The sequence below is a fragment of the Cygnus atratus genome, chromosome 4 (genome assembly GCF_013377495.2).
Source record: "Cygnus atratus isolate AKBS03 ecotype Queensland, Australia chromosome 4, CAtr_DNAZoo_HiC_assembly, whole genome shotgun sequence".
Classification (NCBI taxonomy): domain Eukaryota; kingdom Metazoa; phylum Chordata; class Aves; order Anseriformes; family Anatidae; genus Cygnus; species Cygnus atratus.
The window spans coordinates 31,429,449-31,452,943 of NC_066365.1; the positions used below are offsets into that span (position 1 = coordinate 31,429,449).

At 38.4% G+C, this 23,495-nt stretch overlaps 1 protein-coding gene across 4 annotated transcripts in view; it reads left to right on the forward strand.

The window, feature by feature from the left end:
• The first annotated feature begins 448 nt into the window (after positions 1 to 448).
• Positions 449 to 23,495, forward strand: part of MAP9 (microtubule associated protein 9) — a 40,693-nt gene continuing 17,646 nt past the window's right edge. For 2 of the 4 annotated variants that reach the window (XM_050710602.1, XM_050710605.1), the window contains exons 1-3: positions 19,126 to 19,410; positions 19,935 to 20,031; positions 21,282 to 21,719. In XM_050710602.1, the coding sequence (XP_050566559.1) occupies positions 19,231 to 19,410; positions 19,935 to 20,031; positions 21,282 to 21,719 (715 nt within the window). In that variant the 5' untranslated portion in view covers positions 19,126 to 19,230. Of the gene's footprint in view, positions 589 to 16,389; positions 16,480 to 18,464; positions 18,639 to 19,125; positions 19,411 to 19,934; positions 20,032 to 21,281; positions 21,720 to 23,495 lie in introns of those variants that run through there. The other 2 variants (XM_050710603.1, XM_050710604.1) reach the window with 2 other exon arrangements.

A 23,495-nucleotide genomic window follows, 5' to 3' on the forward strand; every position in this document is an offset into this window, starting at 1 on the left:
CAGAACTACACAGCATGCTGCCTTTGTGTAGTTGTTTGCATAGTTGGCTTTAATTTGATTTTTCATGACATGTAAATGCCTTTTATGAAAATGGTAGAGGGACTGTTAGAACCTGGAAATATGTATAAATATGATTTTCATACTCATTATCTAGATCATGATTTGAAAACAAAGTTATATCAAATCATGATAAGCAATGTGAAAACAGACATACACTTTACAGTTTATGAACTTGGACTGTAATACTTTATTTGCTTAAACTTAGCTACACTAAGATGGGTGTGAAGTGTCTTCTGGCACATCCTATTTTGTTTCCCCACAGGCCTTCCAGCAATTTTTCTCATCCATGGAAGTCCTGTTATACACTTCCTAGACCTCCTGCAATTTTCATCATTCTTCTAATATATTTTTTTTTGTATTTTCAGCTTTTCTTCAGTCATATGGTGCATTAACCCATCATGTTTCTCTTTGGAGTCAAGCACGCTTGGCTGTTTTATCATGCACTCTCATGGATCCCTACTATTACACTTGACAAGCACTAGGGATGTAAGCCACCCTGCTTTTTCTGCTTTTCTTCTCCTGATCAAGGTCAGTTAGTAGGGGACTCTGACTTGAAAAAAAAAAAAAAAAAAAAGCACTAATGCACATTGAATAAAATGTCAAGTGTGGGAGAAAAAAATGCAAAACAGGTGAAAATTTGGAATGGGTCAAATTTCTAGAATTTTTTAGAGCTCTTTCCACAGGTCAAGCCACAATAAACCTGAAGGAACTCCTGAGAGCCTTTTTGAGAGGTGTTTTGTGGCAGGAAAGAGGACTCCTGGGGTCACTGTAAAAATACTGGCACCAGGCTATTAAAACAGATTTAGATGGATATGACCACTGACTGGTGCTTATGGTTACACTTTTCATGACCTGAGTGTAACATGAAAGTGTTCTTGTCATGGATCCTGGGCAGCATTGCCCAGCCCAGATACATGTTTCGAAGTCATCCTGGTTTTCTGAAGGGTTCATGTCCCCTTCCCTCTCTCAGATGATCTAATCATTTCCAGTCAGAAAGACTGTCTTCTCTCCCTAGTGCCATACAAACGTGTCTGAAAGTGTTTTGGTAGCCAGAATGGTTAGTTTTGGAGAGAAGCATAAGATTATTTTTTGTCCTTCATCCAACAGTGCAACTGAAAATGTTGTTTCTTGTCTTTGCTGGCTGAAGAATTATCTTGCTTGTGAAGGTCATTTTATTTTGAAGACAGGAAGCTGGTTTAACCAGCAAAAACCTTAGCCAAAAAACTTTTCTGTGCAATCAAAGCCTGAGACATTGTTACAAAAAAAAATCATTGCAAAAAGTCGCAATCCTAAAGTACAAACACAAAATGTGTTTATTTGCCACGCTGCAGATCATGACTGATCCTCTGATGCTGCGCTTTGTATTAGGAAGACATTTTGTGACATAAAAACGTGAATATTTCAAGTATTTCTTTATTTTATTTTTGCAAAAGCTAGATATAGTAGAAAAACAATCACGTCAACACTGGTCTCCCATGGTTTAGAAACAGTGCAATAAATACTGGAAATAGTTAGCAAATCAACATTTTTATTTGTTTTACATGATAGTGCCCACAATAAAATGTGTCAGTTTGGGAATGTTGTTCAGAAAAACACTTGAGGGAGGAATCCTGCCAATGATAGCTGTATCAACAAACAGCAACAATAACACATAAGTTTTTACATAATTAGGATAATTGGCTTTGTTTCTTAAAACAGTTTGGACTATTCTGATTGATTAATTGACAAGGTAAACATTCATGTTCCCTTAAATTACACAGTCCTTGTTATTCTGAATGTACCAGTCTTTACCAAATATGTGTCTGCCACAACCTCACTGAAGTATATGCTGAACCGAGCCTTTGATAATCTCACAGTACTATTCTATTCTGCTTATGCTCTCCTATAGCTTCTCCATTCCATTTCCTGGTGTAACAACACAATACTTGTGCCTCCTTCTAATGCAGTCATCCACTGCTTGGCCTTCTGCTCCTATTTTCTTCTTGATTGCTGGTGCAGTGATTCACCACCTGGTCTAATCTTGATTTACAAGTGTGTTAGATAGCCCACAGTCAGGGAGATGAGGCAGTGGAAAGCACTGTCCAGGGAAATTAAATAAACTTGGAGTTTGTCCATCTTTACAAAACAGTGCAAACTTTCTTCATCTCTATCACTCCAAAGAGCATTTATGGCAATGGCTCCTCCTTCTATTTGCCCTCCTAGCTCTCTTTGGAAAACCTGTAAAAGTAAACATAAGCAAAATAATAAAGTTAATAAACTTACCAGAAAAAGAAGGATACCACCTGACTTTAAGCAGAAATGGATACTCCAGGAAAGAAGAAAAACACATTAAGCCCATTGGGAACTTTGCATTTAAGAAGGGATTTTACAAAAGAGGTGCCCCCACACCGTGGAATTACAAAATCCTAAGGGATAGGCAGAGAGAGAGGTACGTACATGAGATTTTAAAGCAGAACCAAAATACCTGGCAGACAGAAGAAAACATTTCAAAGCTTTCTGTGAATATTTTGGGCCAGATCCTCTATGAGTGCAAATCGGTCTTATTCCCCTGAATTTAGTGGAACTATATTATTTACAACAGCTTAGTGTGAGCCCATCTGGCCCTTTTGCTGTAATTGAATAGCTAAGAAAAGAATGAGGGGGCTGTTTGCTGGTAAAATTAAATACGAGCCATATTCTCTAGGAAAAGTCATATGAGACAATACACATGTCATTTCCCTGTGTGGCAATGCATCCAACCTTTCTCTGGCTAGCAAGTGGCACACCAGTCTTTGCAAAGGTGCTTCTACCAGTGTATGATGTTGTACTGAGATTTTACCACCGGACAAAGAAAGGCTAATTAGTATCCTTTCAAACCTTCTGGCATACACACACACACAAAACAATTTTGACAAATCATTGTACAATCTACTTTTGAATCAAATCAGCTCTAGGCTTTTCTAACAGAGCTCTGACTTCAAAAGTAGCTGCACTCTATTTTCATTCTTACCACTTATGCTTTATCTTTTCATTCGTGTTAAGTATCATGCTATGACAACAAGGTACCAGCAGAGCTTGTTTTTATTTCCTTTCAAAATTTATATTTGGAACTTTGTTAAGAAGAGGGACTTGGTTTTACTTGCTAGCTTTGTAATTTGGACTGGCAATGGGGAACTTTATGATCCTTAGTATTCACATGGGTATCTTCTGTTATGCATCAGTACATTAAAAGATAGAAGTGCACCATTAAAACGTAGTCATTTGGAGTTCTTCCCTCTTCTCCTTATACAAAATACTACCTGTACGTATGCTCCCCCCCCTCCCACAGCGAGATAAAGAAGCTTAATCTTCTTCTGGGCTCTGCATGAATTTCTTTTATCTCCTTAGCTCTGTTCCATGTAATGAAAGCGACATCACAGGGTAGCTTTTTGCCTGTTTCCACATTACTTTCAAATTTATTAATGTAGTTTAGAATGTTTAGAAGGATTTTAATTTTTATTTGGTAATTTTAGTTTGCATACATCATTTTTATCTTTTTCTTGGTTTATATATTTTTAGATCAGTGATCTTTTGGATGTATGATTCATGCTGATTTAATTTTTTCCAACTGGTACATTTTTACTTAAGCTGATACAAATACAGTGAAACTGATACTTTTGCAATGAAACCAGCCATTACACACCTGTGATCTCATTATTTTTTTTTACTGGAAATAAACAAATTTTCTTCCCTATTTTTCCCAACATGTCTCCAATAGCCTTTTGGGATTAAAAAACATAAAACAAAAAACAATACAAATAAAAGGCTCAAGCACCTATATGCTGCCTGTCACAAACCAGGAGCTATTCCAAATCAGATAACGCTATTTAATTTATTGTGGAACTATTAAAAGTGAAGCACACTTTTTATTTATTGAAGCAAGTAACTAAGTAGACTTAATGTTTTTTACATTCAATGGGCTGCAGAAATATCTACATACATGCATCAGCTCTGCAAAAATAGTCTGTGATTCCATGGGCTGTAATCTATACACATGTGGGTTTTAGACCCACTCTCAAGGTTATTAACAAACACGTCCATCAGCAGATGAGAATCCAAAACTGAAATGTAGCATGCTGTTTGTCCACTGAGGAACAGAACTGAGCTTTTAATGAGTTTCATTCACAAAGGCTATATGTGTAGCATGGGAGCAAACACCACTTCCATGCTTGCACATGCCCTTGCTGCATTATTTTGCCAGGAGAGAAAAAAGTCACCATCTTCAACCCTGGTCCCCTCCCCAAAATTCTTCTTTTCCCCTGCAAAACCCACACAGATACATAGTCTCACTCAGAGTTTGAGAGTTTGATTCACTCTTAGCTTTGGTGGAAGGGACAGGCTTAACTTCCACATTACTTCTATATTCAGAAAGACTCCTGTCTACTTTTTTGTAACTGGTATTTATATACCTAACTCCTCTCTTACATTTTCTGCGTAAGAGAGAATTGTAAACAGTAGCCTGAAAAACAGAGAAAGAGCGAAAGATGAGAAAGACAGGGAGGGAGGGAGGGAGGGAGGGAGGAAGGAAGGAAGGAAGGAAGGAAGGAAGGGACAACATCATAGAATGGCTTGGGCTGGAAGGGACCTCAAAGATCATCTAGTTCCAAGCCCCATACCACGGACAGGGACACCACCCACTAGATCAGGTTGCCTTGAACCTGGCCTTGAACACCTCCAGGGATGGGGCATCCACAGCTTCTCTGGGCAACCTTTTCCAGTGCCTCACCACTCTCTGAGTGAAGAATTTCCTCCTAACCTCTAATCTAAATCTTTTACAAATCCCCTTCAAGTACTGAAAGGTTGCATCGATCTTCACAATCATGTTATGTGTGAAATGGTGAAATGTTAGGAGTGAAAAACAGACAAGAGAGGTTTTAAACTTTGTCCCTCATTGCCTTCGTAGTGTAATCTACAGCAAGTAGCAAAAACCATAAGAAAGCCATGGTACCAGTCAAAAAAAAAAAAAAAAAGCAACCACAGATACTGTTGATATAAACAGATCTTGGAAACTGGCAGCTGAATGGGCTTTAAACATTTCTGTTTGCAATTATATTAACAGTATTCTATCTACTGGCTTTTTTTTAATGTTCTCCCAAGAGATTACAATGTCCTTAATTGTTTTGAGTTTCTCATAAACTTGTTGTCTGAAGAAGCTGACGTACTTAGATTTGTCCACTACTTATTCTGTGATCCATAAACGCAGTAAGAAGATTACAGTAACGACACCCATTGCAGTTATGACATAAATTGTGTCTTTTTGGAGGACAACAGTATTAAATAGTTTTATTATAAAGAGTTCCAGATGTTGAGTTTATGGGGCAGTGTCTAAATGCACAAGGAAATGTTGATCTTATTTTCTGTGAAATGGCATTGGAAATGCTTAAAAGAGCTGGTTATATAAATCGAAAAGTAATCAAGACACACTCTGTTAATATAATCAAAGAGATTAATTGGCCATTATTTTAGAAGATGCCGTTATTTGTTGGTGAGATATTTCTAAAAATGTTACATACTCAGATTTTATATATATATTATCAGGGTAATGTTAATTCTGGAAGTATGGAGTTACCTGTAGTTACCTAACTTCCACCATCAGCAATAGTACCAGAGCAAATATAAATGCATTCTTCTGTGGAGCAGAATCTGTCCCTTCTTATATGAGTGACCACTCATATGCTATAAATAGCAAGCAACTGATATGACTAGTTTGCTAGCCATCTACAGTCTGAATTTTTCTGAAAAAGCTATTCAACAAATACTTATGAATGTTGAATACACATGTAGAAAATAGGAATCATTTGCATATATTTATATATGAAAAAGAACCACAGTTTTAAAAAGCTGTTGGGCCAGATTCCACAGTCATTCTTGCTTATGCCAGTGTTCATTTCTTCCACAATTTTTCTGCTCACATCAATGGGATCACCTTCAAAGTGAACGGATAGCAGAAACGGCCTTACTTCTTAGTGGCATTAGTGGAGAGTTAGTGGAGAAAAAGGAGACGTCTTTTATTGTAGAAATAATAATTGTTTCTGGCTCCAACTTTGATCTCACACTCTGCTGCATTGCAAAAAGCCTCAAGGTGATCAATGTCATCATATTCATGCAAAATCGAAACAGGTAGCATAATCCAATAATTTAGAGTAGAAGGGACCTCAGTAGGTCATAGTCCAAACTCCTGCCAGCACTCTTTTCCTCCCAGCTGTCCCTCTGAGGTTGGATGATAACTCACAGGACAGGTACAGTCCAGCAGGTAAGCCTTCCTGCCTGGAGAGGCTGGAAGACAGGAAGGGATTTCTCAGGCTCTCCTGAGGACAGCAGAGCAACACATTACTGCTTAATAGTGTTGGACTTAATGATCCTTGTGGGTCCCTTCGAACTCGGGATATTCTATGATTAATTGCAAGTTGATCAATAGCAGTCCGGATTACTGTGTTGATAAGGAATAGCATTTAGCTCTTAGAAAAGAATTTGGGACCAGATGACAAGTTGTTCATATGAAGTTACAAAGGTTGTTTCAGCAGTATGAATGAAAACAAAGCTTAGTAGTATGTCTTTAAATATTTTGTGTTCAGGGTACACAAAATAGCTGTTTACCACATGCCAAAAATATATATATGCTAAGGGTGGAAGTGTTTCCAAAGCATAAAAATAAAATATCAGCATTTTTCACTGCTGTGATTTAGTGATTTGCTTCCAATCAGGGATTAGAAATGCTCAGTAAGTATCTCACAGCCATTAGAGCTTCACCTCCTTGCATTCCATGTAAAATGGTTTAGATGCTATTATTCTTGGATTAAAGCAAAATAAGCTAGGATAGATCACAACTGAGGAAGAGAAATATGCAATTTCCTGTATCTGCAGTACGTAGAAGAATTTATATCTTGAAAGAGAAATAAAATCTGTTTCCCATATTCATGTGTAATTTTACACTGCAGCTCTGTTCATGGTCACATTAATATAACATTTCTTCATAAGAAAAGTTTCAAAGAGGTTCAGAAAAAGGTTTTGTTTGTTTGTTTGTTTTTCTCCTGAGTTTTCAGCCCTGTCAGGCGTTTCTGTCTTCTGTTTGCAACCAGTTTGCTGGAGAGATGTTGAAATCCAGCTATGCATTGTTAAAATTGCAATAGTTAAATTACTTTCTGAGGTAGCAGAAAATTAATGGGAGATGTGCCTGAATCACCTTGCTTTCAACAACAATTTTAAGGACTAAGCTTCCCTTTGCTTTCTGTGGGTGGTCAGCAAGAAGTGTGACTGCTTTCCTAAACCTTGCATTGTGGGTTTTTCCACTCCTCGTACCCAGCATATATTTCTGAGAATGGCATTCTGGAGAGAAATACAACTTATAAATATAATGCATGGTGATTACCTTGTGTGGCAAGAAAGTTGATTACCAAAAATATTTACCTTTAAAATTTGAGGAGGGCTTTTTGTGCATGTTTGATTAATGAAAGAGCTCTAAAGAGCGTCAAGGGATTTGATTTGAAAAAAAAAATGTTACAAACTTATCACGAATTTGGAAAGGCAACAGCATCTAGTCAAATGTCTCTGATTAATTCTACTATGGCATGACCTCTTCAAGCTCTCTCTGAAGTTCAGTTCCCAGATGAAAAGCAAAGCCTCATGACAAACTCTTCATAAGAAAAAAATCTTGGGAAGGATATAGCTGGCTGAAAGACCTAAAACCCTGCATGGAACAACAAAGCAACAGTGGAAAAAGTTGTTTGCAAAGGCAAATTCTCCATCCTTAGGGTCACGTGAGCTCAGTGTGAGTGTATACTCTGACATCCTGCGTTGTAGGAGCAGATGCCCAAACTTGCTAAAAGCCACTAAAACAGCATGTTTCCGGACTTTACTGATTAGTACAAAGGTCCTATTATTTAATGCAGATGCAGTTCCTGTGCATCAGCTGCACCTTGTCTTCCAGAAGGAATGCAGTTCTGATCCACAGTCCCTATTTAAAACAGAAAACATCGAAGCAATTAGGAACTGAATAAACATGGTTTCTCTGTGGACCACAGCCAATTAGTACCGTGATAGTCAGCAGAGAGGATGTACCTGTCAGTACCTTCCTTTATTATAAGTTATTTGGAAAACTGATGAAAAGATCCTTCAGTTTTGTTTTTAGTTCCAAAACCTTTGCTAAATCTCAGAAAAAAATCAGAACACTGTTCAGTGCTTAGAGGTTATTCCAGTAACTGGGATCTCTGTTTTCTAGGGACAAGTTTGGAAATACACTGTTAGCATAGTTAATGAAAATAGGAATGTTTGCTTGGACCCTGCATATGTTTTTATAGCAGTTGTATAACACTTAGTGGTCCCTTTCATGTGCAGAACCGAGGTTCTACAATTTGATTCCTTTCTTAATCTGGATTATCATCCAGATTCATACCTAGAGACCTAGAGGGAAAAAAAAAAAAAAAAAGAAAGAAAAAAAAAAGGTATTATACTTTATTCAAACACTTCATCCCAGATCCTGGAAGAATGTTTACATAGGCAGTTGCCATAAAAATTACGGATAGAAGACTACACATAATTTAAACTTGATTCTCCTCAGCATATGACAGTGTTTATGTCTGCCAAAATGTTGACCCTTAGAAGTGTGTGTATTCCATCTGCCCTCCTTAATATACTGTGTGTATTCATCATGGCCTCAATATGACTTTAGACACTGCAGACATCACAAGAGCCTTTCGCACATCGTTATATCTTTTCTCACTCCATTAAAAGAAATAAGAAAGAATCCAGATATCTGAAACCTAGATTCTAAGTACAAGTTTCTACCCTTCAAAAATATATTCTAACATTGCAAATCTTTTTAAGTAAGTGAGAGTTACAAAGTAATAAAGAGCATGGAAGAAAAAATGAAATTTAAAGGGATTTATGTACTACATCCAAGTTCGACACACTTGGATGATTCCCTGTGGACCATGTTATGTTTTTTGTCCCATGTGAAAGCAAGCCAAAGCTAATTATAGAACATAGCACTAAGCAAGGAAATAAATCAAACTTTGCACTTCTAAATTTTCACATCTGCAAATTAACATCTATAGGTCTGTTAGCATAGCCTCTTGTTTCATAAAGAAACTGTACCAAATGGAAGTACAGTTGCTTAACTTAGGATAATGAGATGTAATCCAGAAGGAATATACACTTCACAAGAATTCATAGCCGTGGGCTAAATCTCCACACGTAGAAGTCAGTGGTAAAACTCTTAACAAACTTCAAGGAGAGCATTTGTTCAGTACATAATGCTATGTGAAATCCCACTCACTGCATCTGTGTAAAACCTGTATATATGGCATATAATTTCAGCACTGGATATATGAACTCAAATACAGAGACTAATACATATTATTATATCATGTATATTATATGCGTAGTATAATGTTCATTCAGTAATCTGTACACATTAACGTCACAGATAGAAATAATATATAGATATATGCATGATTACGTGTGTGTGTGTGTGTAAGAGAGAAAAACAAAGACAGAGAAAAAGGCATGCAAACAGACTTCCAAACAGAACTTTCCCAGAAGATAACACTAAAGTTTCCATGTGATTGAAACTATGAAAAAAGCCTGTATTCCCACTGTACACCCAAGAACTGAGAAATGGTGCAGTCACCTACTTATGCCCAAGCCACGTTGATGAGCAGACTATTTAAACATTCAAATTGATGGATTAATTTAAGCAGTCACATTGGCCACCATCTTGCATGTTTGATCCACTTGGAAAAAATAGTGTAAATTTTTTTTTCCTGTTTGCCAGCAGCAAGCATTTTCAGGCAGAGATGGAAATCCACCCTAACATCCAAAACCATCCAGATCTCTGTGGAGACTAAATACTTTATTGTGAGATATAAATTTCAATTTTTTCAATTTTTTTAATGCAGGATTTCATGCTCACTTTGCTTTATGCAGGACTATAATGCTCACTTTCCCTATTTTAAAAGGAAGGTAGAATTTACCTGCTGTTGTTGTAACAACAAACAATAAACTGGTTGTTTGTAAATATCATTCACCAATGACTTTGAACTCATTAAATTCTACATAATGTTCTACATTACACCACTGTTATTACAGGGAAGGAAAGACACCACATGAAAATGAAATTGGGGTCGGTTACTTTTCTTCTTGTCAGTTTGAAGAACTGGATCTCACCTACAATCCTAATTCTTCCTACTTTGTTCTTTAGCTTTATTTCTGCCTTCTTGGATATTATCTCTGAGGAGTAAGTAGGGTGGTATAGTACTGTTGAGGAATAATTCTCATAACAAGACATTGCAGAATTACTCCAGCTTTTTTCAAACTAATGCAGTTAGCTCCAAGCCAAAAAAAATACAAAACAATCACCCCACCCCACTGGCCCTACTCTCAATCATACTCAGGAGCTTTACTCCACCGATTTAAATGTGAATCTAAATAATTTTCTGGAGCTGGATTTTTTTCTACATGTTGCATTTGACTGCAACACAGGATAAATTTCTCCAGCCAGCTTAGCTTCCAACATAGGAGAGGTCAGCTGCTAAATACATATGCAGTTATCAACAGGATTTATACAATGCATAGAGAAGTCTCTGCAGTCCTGATTTCATCAGTCTTTTTACCCATATTAGGTAAGATTAAAGCTAGCTAAGATGGCAGAGGAGGCACTGAATTGTGTAACTGTGCCATTTGACTGTGGAGCACCTGTCTGAGCTCACTTAGCAACTTTGCTGTGCTACATCCAAACCTGGCTAAAGCCCCTCATTACACCCTACTAAACCACAGATAAAAGACTGGAACTTGATACCTGATGATTATGTCCTCACTGAGATTAATACAGTGGTAAAGAATTAAAAAAATCCTCAGTATCCAAGCTCTACCCCTTTACAGATCATTATAATCTTGCTGCTAAAACCAGTAGTGCAGAATTAGGCCACCACTGAATGCTTTATACATCTCAAATGCATGGATTAACATATATTAAAGCCACTGCCTTTTATTGCATTGAATTCAGTTTGTTTAGGCACGTATAATGGACATCATATTGCTGGAGATTTTTCCTGTTTTAAATGAGCTGGGTGTTGACTGGATTATGAGGAAAAAGAGGACAAAAACATGACTTTCCTAAGGGCCTTCTTCCAGTGGCTGGCCACACAAATTAGAAAAAGAAGTCAGAAGTAAAAAGCTTGTTTTCGGTAGGTCCCCGCTGATTTCCAAGGGTCCCTTGGTGATTTTGGAGAGAAAATGAGACATGAAAAGTAAGCAGATAGTATTAGAGGAAATCCCATTAGACCTGTAATAGGTACTCTGGTGCAGTAAGCCAACAGCATCTGTCAGTGCTGCCGCTGCTCAAAAGACAGTGTGAAGTGAGTTGTGCTTTTTACTGGCAGTGCCTGAGTTGCACAGCATTTCCCCAGATGATCTGGTGGTACAGCTAGCATGTTTCATTTGAATTATGGGGTAAATAACTGTATTTGAACAAAATCAGCAGTAGAAAACCCAAAGAGAAAGAGGGAACAATCTTGTCTAGGAAAAGCACTGCACAATCCATTTAGCAACTCAATGCAGTGCAAATGGGTCTCTCACATCATTAGCAAAAAGACTTTTTTTATGAAACATTGCATAAAAAGATCAGCATGTGATTACTACTTCGTCTTGATCTGCTTACCATTATTCTTCTTCTACAGGAAAAATAATGTTTTGATACAAGCCAAAATGCAGTTCCCAGCTGTATTTTGTCATTAAATGGCTTTCACAGTTCACAGCTCTACTATCAGGGATAGATTCTCAGCGGCTGGGTAAATAATTTCTGTTTCGTTGATGCTGCCTGTTAATATTGCGTCTGAAGCTTGTCAAGGTTATAGAGCTATAAAGCTTCAGAAAATATTATTGGTGTGAAGTGCAGTTGCCATCCTATGGATAATTCATAGGCAAAAGATGAAAAGGATCATGCTGGTTCCTTTCTTGAAATATCCCAGGGTCTATTGTCAACACAGAGAGCCCAACGATTAAGTAAATAGGTGGGCAGTCAGTCAGTTAGACAGATGCTGTAGCATGAACGTGTGTGTGTATGTATGGGCTTACTGACAGGTAGCAAGTAGTTTTTAAACCACTTGTTTTAAAGAGTAAATTTTAACCTCAGGAAAATGTAGCTTCAGCATCAGCCACTGTCACTTTAAAAGCACAAGCATGGAAGCCAAAATATTAAAAATGGTGAATAAACTCACATTACAAATGGTCTTCCAGATACAGCGTTTAGTTTTAGAATATCATTTTAAAGTAATAATCTTTATCTGTAATGCTTCAGTGTGCTGGATTTGTACCCAGAAACATTTCCACGTACCTCAGACATATAGAACAGATCTTCTTGGCATACCTATTCCTGACTCCTGTTCAGCTTTCTCCTCTGACTTAGCAGGCTGCAGAGCCCTGGCATGGAGATCCAACCAGTCTTACAGCAGCTTTTGATAATCCCCCCAAGTGATGGCTAACCAATTTGGAAAATAAATAGGAAATGGAAAGAAAGCTCACTTGAAGGACAGGTTAGTACTGAGGACGTCTGCTGTTAAACTGAAGCTGACTAATCTCAGCAGCTGCAAAATTTCAAATCAGTTACAGGGACTATAAAATAAGTCACCAGACGGAAGGAAGGAAATGTGGAGAACAAGAAAAGATGAACTGTTAAGCTTCTTTTGCAAATACAGGGTTTAATTTAATGTTCCAGATTACTGACTTGGATTGTTTGTTTCCAAGTGCTAGGGATAATCAACGCTTTCCTTTAACAAGTCTGAATGAAATGTTCTTTCCATAACCCTTGTAGAAATGACATAAAAGTACACAACAATATTAATGATAGGGGAAGTCGATATAATTCTTAATCTGCAAGAGAAATATCATAAAGTATCATGGTCTTCATAGGAACTACACAAAATCTGAAGCTTGTATTTTGCAGGTCTCTCTGGTGTCACCATTGCAAAGCTCAGCCTGCAGTCCCTGAGGCTAACATTGTGCATGTGTTGGCTGGCCTAGAAAAGGGAAAGGGTATGTGAGAGCCTTCAAATGGCTCTCCTCTAAAGGTGGAACTGAGGACAGTGCATCTGCAGCTAAGGAAGCCAGGGGTCCAATCTGCAAGATGTTCCGTGATCTACCCATTTATGTGCTAAATAGAAAATAGGAAATGTCCAACAAGACACTACAGTTGTCTGTAGTATTTCTTCAGGAGAGGGGCTGATGTAGCTTTCTCTACTACTTTCATAAATACATATGTTGTCTGTAGTATATGCAGAAAAAATGCCATCCAACAGCTCCTTTACTAAACAAACAAACAAAAAAAAACAAACAAACAAAACCACACACACACAAAAGGAGGCTGTTTGCAAGTGCTTAAATCTTCTGTCAAGCAGTGAAACACACCACTGAAGCTCTGCAGATCCTTCTGCTTCTTGTACAGCACTGCCTCTGGTAGGTACAAGCCATCACCTACAATGTCTGAATTTTCTTCACTGATTAGGGGCCTAACTGAGTGAAAAAACAAGATGATAGAAACCTGTCAAAATTGCAACGCCATAAAATTTTTGCATTCCTTTGGGTCGCTAGTGTAGCTCCTGAATCTTATCTCTACATACATAAAATGGGAATAATAATCGCTTCTCTCAGCAATCTAGCAGGGAGAATCAGTAACTCCCTTTAAAACTAAGAAGTCCTCAGACATTGTACCAACGAGGTTCATGTAAGTATACTGAAAGACAAACCAAGGTATTCCAAAGATAAAAAGTTATTCCCCTATATCAGTTACAAATTTAAAAAGCATAAGCAAGGTAATACAGTCATTGTGCTCCTAATGGGCCTTAGCTTTCCTACACTTCCTCAAGTATATTAATCACACAACTTTACTTGCCCAAACTACTTGCACTGTGAAGCTCTGTCGTCATTTGGGAATGGTAGCAAAGTCAGACCTGGCAGCATTATTTTCCTTTAAATCTTCCTGCCCTAGTGAACCATAATAGCACTGCAAACTAAAAGGCATCAAGGGAGGACTATAGACATAAAGAGCAGGAGCAGACATTATTATTGTCAGTGAGAATTAGTCGGTCGATCCTTCTGACCACAAAGCAATTAAATTTGGCCTTTTACTGCATCTATTTTCTCTGATTAATTTTAATGATGTCAGACTTCTCGTCCCTTGGGGCTGCAAGGCTGCGGGACATTGTCCAAGTCTTTAACCCAAGGTCCTGTGTACCCATCTCTGGTGACCCTGTGGGTGGAAACAGCTGGAGTCCTGACACTTCTCAAATGTGCAGGTGATAATCTGACAAACCTTCTTCCTCTCACTGTGAAATGTGCCATAACATTAAAGGCCTGAGTTGCTGCTCAGCACTTAACAGCTGTTGGGTTTTCTTGTCAGCATTAATACAGCATTAGACATCGAGATGCTTCAGGAGTGAGAGATGTTTAGTGAAACTACAAGCCAGTGAAGTTTCTATCAAAGGTGTTTATTTAACCAGAGCTCACATCTGCAAGGCTTTAAAAGGAGAATTTATCTAGATACAAAAGATACCAGTAGCTTGAGTCATTTGCACACAAAATGACTCCACTTGACGTGAAAAAGTTTGCATGTTCTGACTCCCCTTACAGGAAGTCTAATCTCCTGTCAGTAACACATACGAGCTTTGTCTGTTTGAAAAGTTCACTGTCTGTTAGCATGACCACGCCCAACAAGAAGACAGCAAGACAGCTGTGTCTCATTTCTCTGTGCTCCGTTTGTGTTTCCTTAAAATCACATCAAGTACTATTAAAAAAAAAAAAAAAAAAAAAAAGCTTAAAATAACTTTAAAAGAGAAAGGACACTTTTTGTTTTATTTTGTTTGTGTTTTTTTTTTTTTTCTTGATATCTGCCTCCATCTGCTGCTTCTAAGTCTAATGCTCAGGACTAAATTAACCACTTAAAAAAACTTGTGCCTCTACATACTGCTATATAAATGAATTTGTCCTGAATTTATTTGCTTTAACCACCTTTCTTTTGCCCCAGTTTTAAAGACATCTATGCTTACTCCTATATATATCAAATTTATCAAATTCAGGTTTGAAGGTAATATGCCTGAGATCAATAATCTACCAAGTGAAGCTGGCATACCTCCTTATCCTGACAGAATTTTCTTAAACTACTTGCAAATCAGGATCAAGATGTAAAAGTGAGAGTATGAATTTGATGACAAAGTGGATTTCCTACCTGATTTCCATAGCAGCGCATTTTACAGATATTACTACATTCAATGTATTAAGAATGCATTATGAACTTTAGCTGTTCTCTTCTGGAAACATAGTAGGAAACCATTGAATACAGTTCCAGTAAAATAATAAATGATGAAGAAAAGGTCAAGCTAAATTTTAAGCTGATGTTTCAATCTGATAGCTCTTCTTTCTTGTGGTCCCAGATGTGATGAAAACCATAGTATTTTGTGATCTATTGGAATACAACCCTTTTCATTTATGTTGTGGAGGACCAAGTTACTGTGCTAATAAGTTAAGAATGACAGCATCTTTTAAGAAAAATAATAATAATAAAAAAGAATAAATGTATATTTTTACCATGAAATAAGTTTTTACCATAAAAATTTACCATAAAAAGTCAATATTTATTTTCCAGTACATAATTAAAGACTATATCATTGTACAAATTCAAAAGGAAGGTTGGGGAAAGATACGTTAAGATTGTTACTGTTGGTATTTCCTGACTTGTATCAGCTTAGCTCTTCAAACTGAGCATTAGTTTAAGCAGTAGAAAGAAAGAAAGAAAGAAAGGAAGAAAGAAAGAAAGAAAAAGAAAGAAAAGAAATCAGACAGCTATGCAATATACCTGAGTCTGTCTTCCCAGAAGTGACTGAGAGGTACAAAAAAGTGTTTTTATAAGAACAGCCCAAGTCCTTCCACTCTGGCATAAGTAGCTGTGGAATAATCCAGGGATACTTGTAAAAGACTGCCAGTATGAGTTAAGTTAATTAAGGTGAGTTGTCAAATACTTTCCAGTTAGATTGGTAATGTCATGTTTTGAATAGACTGTTCCCTGAGAAAGAATGACATTTACTCAAAATAATACTGATGAAGAGAACAAAAGGCTGAAGTGCTGTTGCACATTCCTCTGCTCTGCTGGCTGCTTTTGCAGTTACTCCAGAGCTGTTTTAAGCTGTTTTGGGCAACTTTGGGCCTCAGAGTGGCTGAGATAGCATGTGCTGCAAACTTGCCTATGAAATTATGCAGCTTTTTCTGAGCTCAAACTATGCAGAATGTTTTCCCAACCCAGTGACTCTGCTCTCATCTTCTGAGGTAGCAAAGGTCAAACCCAGCTCTGCTATATCAATGCTTGGTGACTTGCAGATCTTCTCCAGCAGACCTAGCCTAAAGGCATAAGATAAGGTTGGTTATACTTCTGTTTTTACTTTCAGACAACCTGAAAAAGGATGGTATATTTTGGCCAGACAGACATAGTTCTTCAAAATATGGCATACTGTAATAGATGTGCATATGAGCTAACCATCTGAAAAATTCATCATACCCAAATGCTTTCTGTACATAAAGTTCTTTTTTTTTTTTTCAGACTAGAATTACATTGTATTGTGATGCTTGCCACTGTAACATTTTTTGATTGTTTGTCTTAAAATGGTTATTTTTCAACCTTCTGGACAGCACAGAGACTAACATACATTTGGGCAACAGAATTAAATGCTACTTCTACATTTATTTTAGCGAAATTAATATAATTGCTGGGATTATTTAGAGTGTTTTTCTCAGTGCTCCATGTACATGTGTGAGAGAAAGAGCAACTTCACCTTCAAGTGTGCATTTCTTTGTCAAATTTATATTTGTGATTTATTCAGCAATTATTAATTAAAAAAAAAAAAGACATTAGTGATAATTTTCAGCCCATAAAATCTTATGATTTTTGTTTTCAATAAGCCCTCTCTGGGTGTCAACGGGCTTTTTGCCCGAGTTAAGACTGTAAGATGTAAGATACAGACCTGATGTTCGTGTGTTCTGACAAAAACATCTTCATGCATTTTGAGTTCTTTATTGCTGACAGCATTGATCTTTGTTTTCACATCCTACCAACTCCATGCATTTAATATTTAATAATACTGTTGATATTAGGCTCCATTGTCTCACTTATATAAATAACATAATTAAACCAAATCTTCCTTCTATATAGAGTGTGCAAGGCTGGAAAAATGATCTAAATGAATGCAATGCCTTTCTAAAAATCCCATACACATCAACAGTAAGGTAAAAGAAACTAGAATAAAGTGGGCATGTCAAAAATAAACCTTTTTTTTAACCTTAAAACATTTTGCTGCCACCTTCTGGAGTCTAATAAAATCACCATCTCAGATGTTTGTAATATTACATAATTTAGCCTTCAACAGCAACTGCTAACATTATTACAGAGAAAGAATATATACATTTCTTCTTTATTACTTTTACATTCTAAACATGTCCAATTTCAACTTCCATGGAGAGATAGCACAGAACAGACTCGAATTTAAGAAGAAAAAAATATTGCGCATCAAGCATAACTCTCAACAAAATACATGAATAGTCAGCAGACCAAGCATTAGCTGGTCATAAAGAAATAAAAATAAACTGCTGCTCACAGATGGTACACAAATGTCAAATAATGATTCACAATTATTTGCTAGTTTAAAGCTAAGGTTGCTCTTTAGAATATGGGGCCTCTTTCCCCTCAATGTGTTGTGGCCTTTGCATATCTGCACTGCTTTTAAAATGTAATTCTCAAAAATAAACAGGAGGTAAAAGAAGTCCTAAAGCTTTAGTCTGTGCCCTACATATTCTCTCATGGTTTCTGTCAGAGATATTTTCTTCTGTACAACATTGGAAAGTGCAGTGCATTTTGGGGAAGATTAATATATGCAAATATAATACAAGTGCACAGAGCATGTCAAAAGTCCTTTATTATTGCTAAGACAACTGAAACACTGGAAAGACAAAAACTCCGCTTATTTTAGAAAGGCAGATAACACAACCCATTTAAACTGAAGGAAGAATATTCCATATCCGTATGTGGTCCTGAAGCTGGCAATTTTCTTTTGATGCATGAGATCAATATTCCCAGAGCATCCTGGCATTTGATTGCATGCATCCCTGAATTGCTCATACAGATTACAGGCGACGGTCGGCTCGGCAGGACGTGTGCTGCTTGGCAAAGCACCTGGTCAGCTGCAGGTTGGTATTTGTTGGTGTGTTGCACAAGCACCTTTTGGGAAATAAGAATCAGAGTATTGGGAGACATGAGCACCAGGTAATTTACTTTGATGTCACTATTGTTCCTTCATCTCTAGGGTTTCATTCAAACTAATGCATGGGTTCTATGATTTTATTTTTTTCAGAAAGCGCTACAGTGAGTTTGTTCCTTACAGAAAGAGCTGTCCACTTGAATCCATACTGGAAAATTTTGGACAGCCACCTGCCTCTGAGAATGGGGTGGATGAAAATGTGTCCCTCCAGTCTTACTGCGGTGGCATGGACCTAGTGGAGTACGTGTATCCACCTCATAGTAACAAGTATGTGGGTTACACGTAGGATATAGGCACGGGTTCTCAAACCTTAATATATTCTGCAAAGCACAGATGAAGTCGGTTTTCAGCCCAAATTTTGATGCATAGATGTATCCACTGCTGTGCCCTATCTCCAGCCTAAGTAGTTATGGAAAACTGATGTTTAAACACCTGGGTACTGAAGTGTCTGACCTTGTACACAGATACATACACGCTGAGGGAAAGGCAGCACAGAACTGGGAAACGTTTCTCTTTTTTTAACTGCAGGGACACCATGCAGGGGTGGCCAGCACTAGAGAAACTCCTTCAGGAAAAGCATTAAGGGTCTTTTTACAGTATTTTATTCTTGTGGTACAGAAGTGAGAGTACGATGACGGGGAAAATAAAAATCCCAAGCAGAAGGGCACCAGCAAATGAAGGCAGGGCCTCGGGCAAGAAGGAGGGCGCTCGGCGGTGTAAACAACCTCCGGGGCCTGCCGCCCTCCTCAGCCGGAGCCCGCGGCCTGCAGCGGGGCGGCGGCCCCGCGGTCCCACCCGGGACTCCCGCCCGCCCTTTGTCCGCTCGTGGTTGCGCGGCGGCGTCGCCAAGCGACGGGCAATGCGGGCGGCGGGGCCGGCCGTGCGGGAGCAGCCGGCCGTGCGGGGCGGCCGAAGGCAGCCCGCGGCCCGGGGCCGTCGTAGCCAAGCGGGACGCCGCAAGGCGCAGGGGCTGCAGGCGGCCGCCATGCCGGGGAAAGGCGGCGGCCGGCGGGCGGGGGCGCGGAGAGGCGCGGCGCAGGTGAGCGGCAGGCCCCGGGAGCAGGTCGGGTCTGCAGAAGAAGGCGGCTATTTGGGCATCGGGGGGTATCGCAAAGCTTGGGGTCGGCTCCTTCTTCGGCTGCCGTCTCCTCTGATTTCCAACCCCCCCCAAGCCACAGTTAGGGTTTTAGGCAGGTCGGGGAGTATCTCCGCGCCTCCGTTCCCTTGCTGCGGAGGGGTGGCCATAGCACTGCCCCGTCTTGCCGAGGGGTTTTGCAGGTGAAATTCGCGAGTGAAAATAGAACATGTAGTTCATGTACAAAGGCTGCCCTCAGCTGGTCACATTGTTAAAAATACCTCCACGTATCGAGCACTTAAAAATGGGGAGAATGAGGATGGAGTGAAAACACTGTGTTTTACTTACCATTCTTAGGAATTTAAAGTTAAATGGGGTAATCTCTGTTGCACAGTTTTACTTATGCATGTGTTGGAGGAGGAGGAGATTAGTGCTGAATTTGAAGAATTGAAACTTCTGTATGAAAGTTATTTGCAATACCATTTCAGGGTGAGCTACAAGAAGCGATTTCTGCTGATGCAGCAAGGGAACAAACAGCTGTTTACTCAGATGACTTTGAGAGTGAAGAAGTTGCCATGTTAAACGGTAAGACAGAATTAAAAATTTTTGCCTGCTTTTTTCTGTTCTTAACTGATTAGTAGATCACAAGGAATCTTTGTGAGTCAATATGCATGAATGTTCCAAGATTCATATTCTATCAGCTTCTAAATCACTTAGTCCTCCCCTGCAAAATTAGGGGTGTTGCCGACATGCTAGACTAGACACAGTATGTGCTGTTTCTTATAGCTATGAAACATCTAAGCCAAGTTTTCAGATCCGCACCTGGATGAGACAGTGCACAGTACCGTGAATAGAAGTTGACATGGTCAGAGAGAAAGCCATAATGCTGCTTTATTGTTTTACCAGACAGGACAATCAGATGCAAGATGCGCTGCAGAGCATGCTTGCCTAGCAGTGTAGGCAAGCCAGCAACAGGTTTGGTCTGGCAATTTTTCCAGGGCCGGGATGCATTTGATACTTGGTAATGTTTATGTTTAGATTAATTAGGTTGACCTAGTGACTGATATGGTGAACTCCTGATATGGTGCTGCATATTAAGAGAAATATGAACCTTAAATATTGTAATGTGTTTCTAAAAGGACTACCTATGTGTAATACCTGTGTTTTCATTCACATCTGAAGCATCTTTTAAAAGTTGGTGGGATGCTTTGATTTCCCTGTGGAGACAAGCTTTATAAAGAAGCTCCTCGTGGATTAAATATTGTACTCAACTATCATGGCATTTTTTGTCATCTCTCTTGAGTATTTGAATCTGAAATAAAGTAAATTAGTAATAACAGTCTACAGAAAGATAAACATATTTTTAAAAAACATGTGAACCTTAACTTTGGAGCGGAAAGTATATTCATTTGAGTATCTTCTAGTTGATTTCAGATGGGACTGAAGTACAGAGAAAAGAAGTGGATGATGGGGTCTAGTAACTGCACATGTATAGCTTTATTGTGTTGACTTGCTTCTGCTTCTTACGACATTGGAGATGCTGTTTTTTGGAAGGGATTTAAATTGCGTGACAGATAAGAATTAACCATTAAAGATTTGAAGTATTTTCTTCAGATTGGGCCCGTGAAAACAGATGGCAGGAAAGGATATAGAAAAAGGATCCAGTGTGGTGGTTTGGGGAGATCAGAGGTGCAGAAAGAGAACTGCTTAGAGATTTAAGTCGGAAGAGAGTTATATGAAAAACACATTTAAATCATAGAAGATATAGTTTCTGTGTCTTGTATTTTTCCATATGTCTCAAAAGCTGCTAATATACTGAAATATATGATTTTCAGGTATTGTGGAGGAATGTCGTAAAAGCAATTCAGATGCTGACAGCACTAAGAAATCTGTTGCTTTTGAGAGTCCTCTCTCAGATGACGGTGCATCACAAAAAGCAGCTGACTTAGAAAATGAAGGTGCTGATGACTTGACTTTATCCTTTCGTGAAAAGAAGCTTCAGCAAAAAACACTTTCAGAAAGTGAAAACATACAAGATGACAGAATAAATGAAGTGTGCTGTTTGGAAAGTAAAAATGAAGACAATGCCAGAAAAAATAATGAAGAGTATTCAGCGGCTGAATTACAATGTCATATGAGTGAGATTGACCACTGCAATGATTTGCCTATGCCTGAACTAAAGAAGGAAAGAAAGGCCGTTATGCTGGATCAAAAGGAAAAGAAACCAATACCAAAGCCAAGGGTGCACAAAACAAGAAATACGTCAGCATCAGGTGAAAAGAAAGCACTTGAATGTTATTGCTGTTGCTTCCTTAGCCATATTATATTATTTTAAATGTGTTGTTATTAGGGTTATTTTCTGTGTTAAGTATATTTTCAGTTGTTTTGACTTCTGATGTATTTATTTAATGTTCGTCTAATAATACATGTTTTGATAACGTGCTTGGATGGGAATCTGAACCATTGTGGGTCAAGTATCAAGAGGTTCCTATCTGTCTTTCCCTTTCAGGAGATGGAAACAAATTGTTTGGGTGCTTAAAGTTTATTTTTCCATCAGTACATCTGCATGGAAGGTGTGGGAGGGCTAAAGCTTTGTCTCCTCTGTGTGTGCATAACACAGAGAGCCATGCTCACACAATGTCCATGGCATCCACCCACCCATTAATGGAAAGGTCATTAAACAGGCCTTCCCTCTCCACGGTCAATGAAGTTAGAACACAGTGTTCGCAAATACAGTGTTGAAGTCATGATGCTGAGACTTCATGCTGCTGTTGTGTAATAGAGTGTCAGAATATGAGCCATAACCAAAATGTTATGGATGGTAGACTTCTTATCACCACAAAGCTAGGACTTAAAATGTTCTTTTACTTTGTAGATACTGAGCTACTTTGGATGCATATTCAAAAAAAAAAGTTTAGTGACATAAAGAGGACTTCAGTGTTTCATTATAAGAGCTAATTTATTTTATAACATGCAAAGCGAAACTGAGAATTCTGCTAGTTGGCTGTATGTACTTTTAAAAATTTTAAAAGTTGAAAGACTTCATGTTTTTTACCTACTTGCCAGTATGGGAAGAATTTTTCCTGTGCTCTGTTTGCATTATTAGTTTTTTGGTTTTATTTCAAGAGGAATTTATGGCTGGTCATTACCTGTGATGGAAGATGACAACTTTGAAATTGGTAAAGCATAATTAGTGGTATCTGCTACTTTTTTTCTTTCCACATGATGGCACCAAAGTGCCAGATACTTGAATGTGCGGCTAGGCATTCTAGATGTCTTTATTTCATGGCCAGAATGCCTGTGTAGTTTTTACATGGGCAGAAAAAACGTTGGAGAAAAAACATTTTCCTCATGTAAATGCTAGTATATTGTCTTCAATAGTCAACTGTTGTGAACTTACTCATATTAGATGAATATATCCCTAGCCAACAGAGGAGTCCACCAACCAAAGACTTACCAGCTCTGTCTGCTCGTTTGATGTTAGTGTGCACTGACGGTTTTTCCATGCCATAAGTCACTTGTAAGAATATTGTTGTGACCTCTCAGCTCTCCGAACTTCACAGTAACTGTATAATTAGGCTTTACACTGCTGAATGTGCTGAATGGCCACGGTGATTCTCTCATTTCCTGCGATAGATGTATATGAACAAGGACTTAATAGGTAATACTTCCGTGTCAGTCTGCAGAATTAGATATGTGTTTCCACGTGTCTCAACATACATCAAGCAAAAGGCAGGTAGAAAGCTATTGATCTTGTCAGTGCAAGTGTAGGGGGGAGAAAATGCGAGGAAGATTGGAGGAAGTTTAGGAGCCAAAGGATAGAAATCTCTGAGAAACCATTGCAAAGTAGATCTGCTGCTCAGTGACTGACTTAGGGAAGGAACGGAGACATCACTGAAGAAGGTGGATGTATACTGTGGGCCCTCCTCTGACCACATTTCTCATGATGTCTTCTTCTACCCAGGGTTTTTCTGCTCTGCACCATATGGAGAGAAGCAGCCTTCCCTTCATATCTTCTCTAGTAGATAAAGAGAGTTAAGCAGAATAAC